The sequence below is a fragment of the Babylonia areolata genome, chromosome 21 (assembly GCF_041734735.1).
Source record: "Babylonia areolata isolate BAREFJ2019XMU chromosome 21, ASM4173473v1, whole genome shotgun sequence".
In the NCBI taxonomy this organism is placed as follows: domain Eukaryota; kingdom Metazoa; phylum Mollusca; class Gastropoda; order Neogastropoda; family Buccinidae; genus Babylonia; species Babylonia areolata.
In genome coordinates, this window is record NC_134896.1 from 37,603,218 (window position 1) to 37,612,538 (window position 9,321).

At 42.0% G+C, this 9,321-nt stretch overlaps 1 protein-coding gene across 1 annotated transcript in view; it reads right to left on the bottom strand.

The window, feature by feature from the left end:
* Positions 1-5,570: 5,570 nt before the first annotated feature.
* The window catches only part of LOC143295741 (U4/U6.U5 tri-snRNP-associated protein 1-like), a 20,922-nt gene continuing 17,171 nt past the window's right edge, over positions 5,571-9,321 (bottom strand). Inside the window, exons 18-21 of the mRNA XM_076607363.1 lie at positions 8,804-8,900; positions 7,851-8,079; positions 6,874-6,998; positions 5,571-5,931 (exon numbers count right to left, since the gene is read on the bottom strand). Coding sequence (XP_076463478.1) covers positions 5,907-5,931; positions 6,874-6,998; positions 7,851-8,079; positions 8,804-8,900 — 476 coding nt within the window. The 3' untranslated portion in view covers positions 5,571-5,906. The remainder of the gene's footprint in view (positions 5,932-6,873; positions 6,999-7,850; positions 8,080-8,803; positions 8,901-9,321) is intronic.

The following is a 9,321-nucleotide window of genomic DNA, read 5'->3' on the forward strand; positions in this document are numbered from 1 at the left end:
CAGACTGACGGAGTTTAAACACTGTTGAAGACCATGACAGCGGATTGGGAGGCTGGAGCGGACAGACAGACAGACTGACGGAGTTTAAACACTGTTGAAGACCATGACAGCGGATTGGGAGGCTGGAGCGGACAGACAGACAAACAGACTGACGGAGTTTAAACACTGTTGAAGACCATGACAACGGATTGGGAGGCTGGAGCGGACAGACAGACAAACAGACTGACGGAGTTTAAACACTGTTGATATTTTTCACCGCAGATAAATATGGTCAAGATAAACAAACGAAACTACACACCCACCTTCCAACAAATAACACTACCATGCAGCACACACTGGAGTATGAGCAGTAAAAAAAATAAATGACGTGACCGGCAAGTAGAACAATCAGAAATCGGATCTGTGCCAAAATAACCCCGAGGGGACGGGAGGGGGTGAGAGTGAGAGGGGTGGGGAGGCGTGGGGGGGGGGGAGACGGGGGGGGGGGGGGGGGGGGGGGCTGGAGCAGCGCCGGGATGGGCGGGGTTCAGATGGGTGAAAGGGACAAACGACAAACGGGCACAGGGACGCACGTACAGGGGGACTCCCCGGCGAAGACGGTGTCATTTTCATCCTGTCCGTCATACAGGTGCCAGCCTGGTCCGCCGTGCCAGCGCCGTGTATCACTGGGAAGAGTGGTACCGACTCCGGGGTGTGTGATGGTAAGTGAGCGTAGGTTTCCTCTTCAAGTGGAAACCGTTTAGACTTCGATCTCTTGTCTGTCTGTCTGTTCTCTCTCTGAATCTCTCTGTCTGTCTCTCTCTCTGTCTCTGTCTCTCTCTCTCAGTCTCTCAGTGTCTGTCTGCCTGTCTGTTTGTCTGCCTCTGTGTCTCAGTATCGACAGGCGCAACAGCCGACTGATAAAAGCGTTGGACTTTCAATCTGAGGGTCCTGGGTTCGAATCTCGGTAACGGCACCTGGTCGTTAAAGGATGGAGATTTTTTCGATCTTCCAGGTCAACATATGTGCAGACCAGCCTGTGCCTGAATCCCCTTCGTGTGTATACGCTAGCATAAGATCAAATACGCACGTTAAAGATCCTGTAATTCATGTCAGCGTTCAGTGGGTTATCGAAACAAGAACATACCCAGTATGCACACCCCCGAAAACGGAGTATGGCTGCTTACATGACGAGTTAAAAATGGTCATACACATAAAAGCCCACTCGTGTACATACGAGTGAACGTAGGAGTTGCAGCCCACGAACAAAGAAGACGAAGAAGAATTGAGACTTATGAACCTCCCTGATAGCCACTATTGATTTTAATGAAAAGTATACTGTACGTCCTTTAAAGATTAACAAATAAAGCAAATCAAGGGACCCCAACAAACCCATCTCTCTGTCACGGTCTCGCAAATGCGCGCGCGCACACACACACACACACTCGCAACACACGCACGAATGCACACACACTAACACACACACACACACACACCCTGCGGCACACACACACACACACACACTGCGGTACATACACACACACACACACACACACACACACACACACACACACACACACACACACACACACACACTGCGGTACACACTGCGGTACACACACACACACACACACACACACACACACACACACACACACACACACAACACGCACGCATGCTGACACACACACACGCATCAATAAATCGCGGCACAGGCTGCTTCACTAAGATCAGACATGAAATGCCCTCTCAGCTCTTCGATTGCAATCAATCTAATTAATTAATTAATCAATGGAAGAAAGCGAAGAATGGAGTGCAGCCACGGTGCTTGGTCATACAAGCAATCTGCTAAAACACAAAAACTGTTGTTGGAGCGCGGGGCCGCAGAATAAATTGGCGGCAGTGTAGCGCGGCATGCAAAATGGACAGACGGAGTTACTCGGGGTGATTGTCAAGGGAAGAAGTCAGTAGAAAAGGCACTTGCTTGCTGTGGGCGATCACAAGCGGAGCCGTCGTCATTGCCCGCCCCTCCGTTCCTGGGGCCCCGCACCGCCGACGGAGGGACGTCACCAGCTGTTCCATCGGGACCACTCTTCAGTAGTCTTGGACCATCTTCTCAGTCCGGCAGCTGCCCTCCTGCTGGTGTCAGTGTCCCATCTTTCTTCTGCCAGTCTCTTGGCTACGGTGCCAGGTGTTCTTTTGGTCGGCCACCCCGTTTCCGCCAAATAGCCGTGCATGTAAGTTTTCTTCCTTCTCTCTCGGTGTGTTTATTTGGTGTCAAGCGCGTTGGGTTACGCTGAGCTGCTGGTCAAGCATCTGCTTAGCAGATGTGGCGTGCTGTATATGGATTTGTCCGAACGCAATGACGCCTCCTTGAGTAACTGAACTTATTTGGTTTACAAAACCTGTTTTATATACATAAACTGATAAAGTTTCAGCTCAACATAAGGTTGTTAGCAACAACTGCGGGTAGGAGGATATCAAGTTATAACTAATTTCACCTTGCTTGTTTGTTGTTTTTACGATTTTTCTCTCCAAAGTTTTAGTATAACATCTGCTTTAAACAGTTAGTACGGGAAGGAAGCAATGGGTAATTTTATTTCCCTATACATGTCGATGAAGACATGACACAAGTGACACTGCATAGTCAATCAAGCCGGAAAACAAAACTAAAAACTTGTAGAAGCTGACAGATTAACACATTTATACATCTTCAGCAAGGCTTTGTGCACATTTACAGACATGTGAACAAGAAAACTATCAGAAATGTAAAGTGTACAAAGCAAAATGAACAAGACGAAGCACTGGCTGCAGAATGAAGCATGAGAAAGAAGGGCTTGAAATGTGAACTAATGGGTCAGCAGTTCAGACTTTCACATGACAGGGAAATATTGGATACAGTTCTCCCTCACATTGCTATTTTTAATATCAAAATCATCCAGAATCTTCAAAGCAACAACGCACTGTTTTAAAGATATTATTACATTTTCTTTCAGTTTTAGGCCATAATATCCACTTCTACTTTATATTTATTTCTGGGGGGGAGTGTAGTAATCATATGGAAATGAATGTTTGCATAGTTTCAACACTGAAAGAAAACAAAATGTGCTGTTTCCCTTGAATAACCACGCACATACATGCAGGATCGTTTAAGTTTCTGCTAGGCATCGGTATAACCACATGCACATTCAGGATCGTTTTGTGTGTTTCTGATATTCAAATCAGAAATCAAATTACTCATTTAGAGTTGGAGTTTGCAGTGAGTGGCCTGCTATTTTCTCATGTGTGTGTGTGTGTGTGTGTGTGCTGCGTGTGCATACGATTTATATATGTTTCTGCTACATGCACATGGTAAAAAGTTTTTTTTTTAATTTAGAAAAAAAAGGAATAGGTGTGATCTGCCTCAAATTTTCAGGTTTTGCTTATGAAATGTTGCCTTTGGTATGGGGATGGTTTTGCTTTTCTTCACAAAGTGAACCATAGCTTTTGATAACTGTTTGAAGGACTTACCTGGTGAAGTGACTGACCCAGTTTGTTGAATGCAACAAAATATTGTTAGTTAAAGAGCCCCTTCAACTGGTTTTCATTCCATATAGGAAATTTTTAACCATAACTACTAGACCTGAAAGAAAATGCCATGGTCTTGGATGCTTGCTGAAAGTTTTCCTTTACATTGGGAATCCTTCCAACAGGCGCACACAGCCAGGAGAAAAATTCTGGACTCTCGTTGTATGCATGCAGCACACAGTGTACATAGGTTGAACGGCCACATCAGATTCTGCTAGGTTTCATTAAACTCTCAAATTAAGGCTCAGAGTTGTTTGCTTTTTAGTTATTTGTTCATCTTCCATTCCATCAGCACTGACTCAGCATTGTCTCCAACCCAAACGTTTGCTTTTGATTTTTTTTTTAATCACTACCAAGGGAAAATACAGCATCCCTCCAAATCAAAGTAGTGAAAAAAATCACCATGTTGAATGTGGCTACTCAGCTTAATTAAGGACAAAGAGAGTTGGCATCTTTTCATTTGTGTCATTATTTGTCTGCTTTGGAGTACCAGTACCTAGTACAGAGCTGGCATATTCACATGTATACAGTTTCCCCCTCCCTCCTCTTCCTGATTTCACTATGTAAGCTTTGACCGACATGCTGGGTTTATGCACAGGTCAGATGTTTATCCTTTCATTTCTTTAGATGCGGCGTTGCCTGTTTTGACACCTACTGTAACCGTAACTGATAGTTTCTGATGTGTGGGTCCTGAACTGAAGCTGGCTCCCTGTGAGTTCAACTCTGTTCCCGAACAGTCTTGATTTGTTTTCTCTTCCCTGTGTAGCGTTTATAAATTTGTCCAAACACAGCGACGCCACCTTGAGAAAATGGAACTGTAAGCAGCAGCGTGGGGAAAACTACTTGGTGTATACACCAGTGTAGTTTGAAATTATCCAGGTATGTCTGCCTGTCTGTACAACTCAGATGTCTTTCATAGCTGTGCATGGGCAGTTTAATTGTCTGTTTTTTGTCAAGTGCTTGGAGTCGGTAGGTTTCCATACTTACCCTTTTTGTTCCTGTCTTTTGCAGAGTGCCTGCAGCCAATAGATATTTGTGCTTACCATACTTACCCTTTATTTCCTGTCCTTTATCCTTGTCAAGTGTTTGGAGCCAATAGACATTTGTGCTAACCATACTTACCCTTTATGTTCCTGTCCCTTGTCAAGTGCATGGAACTGATAGATATTTGTGCAAACCATATTTACCCTTTACTTTATGTTCCTGTCCTTAAGTGTTTGTAAAGAAAAGTCATTTGTGCTAACCATACTTACTCTTTTATTTATCAAGTCCTTGGAGCCAACAGACATTTGTGCCAGTCATACATACCTTTTATGTTCCTGTTCTTTGTCATGTGTTTGGAGTTTGTCCTTTGTCAAGTGTTTGGAACCAACAGATATTTATCGTATTATGCTATAAGCATAATGGTTCTGGAGTTCTGGGCACCTGTGGGTTCAACTCTCATACAGACATGAGGGAAAATCCACACTTTTTCAGGAAAGAGGTAATTATTTTTGTGATAACCCTCACAAGTGCTGAATGCAAGACTGTCATGATTCTCCTTAAGTTTGCCAAAATAGAAGACATGGGAACATGTCACTTGTCTGTGTGCCATTCATGAGCAATGAGGATTTGCAGCCCAGTCGCTGATAATAAAAAAAAAAAAAGCTCAACTCCTACAGCCATCCTACACAGTGGGGCATGGAATGAGAAATGTTTACTATTTGCCTGACTTACTGGAGAAGCTGCAGGAAGAATAGGGAATAGGGAGGCTATTAGCCACAGCTACCTTCGATTTCTCCACATAGCCGACGAATAGTTTCAACAGGACAGGAATACAGACCCCTGCGAGAGTCTGCACCAGTGGGTCACGGTAAAGTATGTGTAAATGAAATAAAATTTCAGTTTCAGCTTCAAGGAGGTATCAGCGTACAGACAGATCCATACACGCTTCACCTCATCTGATGTATATATAAAGAGGAGGAACATATAACACATACAAAGCACATTTCAGTCACATTACAATCAAAACATGAACACATAAATGCGAGTTTCTTTCTTTTTTTCTTTTTTTAATACATCATCAAAGATTCTCCATTTACATAACGCACAACATCATCTTCAACATCCATCAATTTTCCACTTTCAAAACTATGCCCAAAACGTTCCGGTGACTATAAATGATAACAACATCAACAGCATTCAATGGAAAAAGGAAACCTTTATGCAGAACATTCAGTTAACTATGTACAAGGTAAACAGCATCGGTTTTAGTAAAGCCCTGACTCTATGCTCTGTACACTGTTCATTTTCACTATTAAAAAAAAAACAACGAAAAAAAAAACCCAAGCTGTCCCAACGTCTTGTCATCCCACCCCAGGTCAATGCGGTTTGGACAGGGTTTGTCTGCAACAAAACAATCAATCACTCAGTCACACTCATCACTGAAATAATAATAATGATAATAAATAATGATAATATTGCTAACCAGTTCTTTCAATATCCTGAACAGCTTTTCAGTGTTCAAGCAACAGTCTGTAAGTCACACAATGTGGTGGTAACGCATGGCCGTGTAAGTTTTGGTTATATCGAAAGTAAATATCTATTTACCAAACATTTTGGCAACAGACTGATAATATTTGGTCTTTAAAAACATGATTCAGTACTTCTTAATTCATACCTCAGTACTGTCATCTATAATATGCTTTCCAGTTAAAAGGAAAAAAAGAAAAGAGAGAAAGAGAAAAAAAGAGATAGATTTGTCTATGAAACCATCTTCAGTAACAAAGCTTCAGTCATTCAATTACAGAGAACCTTATAAAAGAAAGTGAAGAAAGATAAAAGAAACCAAGACACATTTCAATTATGCTGGAGGCAATGGGAGATAATACCAATGGTAAGAAATATTCAATAATTTTTGTACTTTTAGAAATTGCTTCCCTTCCCTTGCACATTTAGATAGTTTTCTGGTGCTTTTTGTCAGATTTTCAAGAACACATTTCTGTTTGGTTATCCAGTGTTTCACATGTTGCTAGTGTGACTTGTATATCCTGTGGATTAGCTTCATGCATTCCAAAGCAAACAATATGTCTGACTGATGGGGAAAAGTGTGTAAGACTGACTAATTCAGGAAAATGGGAGTAATGCCATGAAACAGCACAGATGACAAGGCAGCAAAAGAAATAAATATATAAAAAGTGGGGTTGGGTGGGGGGAAGAAGACTCAGTTTTTTTGGTGGTGAAAATCTATGCCTTGGTGTTCTGGACTTAGTGATTGTTCATAATCATAAACCATCCAAAGACTTAGTGGTTGTTCATAATCATAAACCATCCGAATGCCATACTTACGATGCTGAGGAGAAGGTCTTGTTTCCACTGAGAACCACATAGGGGGATTTCTCAGAGCGCTGCTTGTCCTGCAGCATGCTGAGCGTGTTCAGCGGAGTGTCTGTAGAACTCATCTGCTTCATCAGCTGAAAAGTGACAAAAAAAAACAACAACAGGTGATCAGGATGAATGACTGTTGATCATGATTTCATACAGAATGGAACTATTATCTGCCACTGTTCTTTGACATGGAACAGACAGACAAATATTTGTGTATGGGGTATACACAAGGTACAGCATGATATAGATCTTACTGTTTGCACTATGTGAAAGTGTGTTTGAGTTTGTTTATTGTTTAATGTCAACCGTTCCTGATATTACTTCTGTTTTTCTCTTTGTACTATCTTATTTGAATTTATTTTCTATATAATGATAATAAAAAAAAAAAAGGATTGGTGACAAAAACAACAATAAGATGTAGAAATAACATTACTTCTTCTTTTCCTATTACTATTAGGAGAACAAAGCTTTAAAACTGAAGATGACAGTGAAACAGAACATGCCAGAAGAAAAGTGAAGTCAGACATGGGAAGAAAAAAGAAGTTTGAGAGAGAAGATAGAAAGGTTCAAAAGAAACAGAGAGAAAAAGAAAGTTCTACATATCGCAGAGAGAGAAACAGAAGACAGAGAGAGACAGAAAAAGCAATGAAAGTCACAATGAGAAAACTGGCAGGCGCATGTTTCCTGTTGACTGTTTCTGAGGACGTGAGGGCAAACGAGTCAGGAAGAGGCAAAACAAGGAGATCGAGAGAGAGTGCAAAGTAAAGTTTTATACAGAACAGAAAGAAAATGAGATTGAAAAAGAGAAAACAACAAAGACAGTGACTGCACATGATTGTCACTGCCTAATCAATCTAAGAAATCACACATTTGAAATAACAGTGATAAAATAATAATAAACAGAATAATTAAATAAATAAAAGAAGCCAAAGCCACACCTGTTCTTCCTCCACTTTCTTCTGTCGTTTCTCCGTCTTTTTCTTGCCAGACCCTTTGCCGTGGAAGCGGTGGGACAGCTGCCTGAAGGCCTCTTTGGGGTTCAGGGTGCGCCCCGTCTCATCCACATACTCCAGGCGGATTTCCGGCTTGTAGCCCTCCTTGTCCTTGAAGTCCGTGATCATGCCACCTCCGTAACGGTCACGCTTGCGGTACTTCTCGTCCAGGTCACTGCAACCACAGAGGAGGCATGTGACCGGTGTGACAGAGGCAACTACTGTATGTATGCACGGTGTGACAGAGGCAATACTGTGCAAGTGCATGGTGTGAGAAAGGCAATTCTGTTCATGTGTGTACAGTGTGACAGAGGCAGTACTGTACATGTGTACAGTGTGACAGAGGAAATACTGTATGTGTGTGTGCAGTGTGACAGAGGAAATATTACTCGTGTGTATGGTGTGAAAGAGGCAATACTGTATGTGTGTAGTGTGACAGAGGCAATACTGTATATGTGTACAGTGTGACAGAGACAATACTGTACATGTATACAGTGTGACAGGCAATTCTGTACATGTGTATGGTGTGACACAGACAATACTGCACATGTGTATGGTGTGAGTGAGGCAAGCTGTGTATGTGCATATGGTGTGACAGAGGCAATACAGTGTATATGCAGAATGTGACATACAGTGTACGAGTACAGTGTGACATAGGCAACGCTGTACATGTGTATGGTGTGAGAGAAGCAATACTCTGCGTGTGTATGGTGCAACAGAGGCAATACTGTGTATGTACTGTGTGACAAAGGCAATACAGCGTATGGTATAATTCCCACACAAATCCTCACTCATACCCAACATACATACATCCAACCAACATCACCTACTCTCTCAGAGAGTCTCTCTCTCTCTGTGTCTTGCACCTTCATACTTTTTTTTTTCACCTGCAAACTTACTCATATCGTTTATCCTCAATGCTGTAGTTCTGGGCCTGGAGGCTGCTGTGTTTGGGGGCAGCTGATGCTTTCTGTTTGCCCTCTCCATCCAGATACCCTGCACATTCAAACATGAATAATAATCATAATTATGATAATAATAGGAAATTTTTTGCCTAAAAATACGTTTATCTAACATACTTACCATGACCCACTAGTGCAGACTCCGGCATGGAGTCCAACTCATGTCCTGTGCAAACTACTATCCACCTATGCGGAGAAAACGAAAGTAGCCACAGCCGATAACCTCCCAGAAGTTGGTATCTATGACTAGCTTCCTCTTTTGATGGCATACTACTTGTTGCATTCGCAACATTTTTACATCACACACAAACACCAGTCTCCACTTCTCCCTTTCTTCCTAACGTGTAAACATAATAACCAGTGAAAACAGGTGCCAAACTATGACCAGACTTTAACAGGAGACTTTCTTGTTGTCTGGTCAAATTTGTTTATATCTGTATTGTTTGTGACATTTT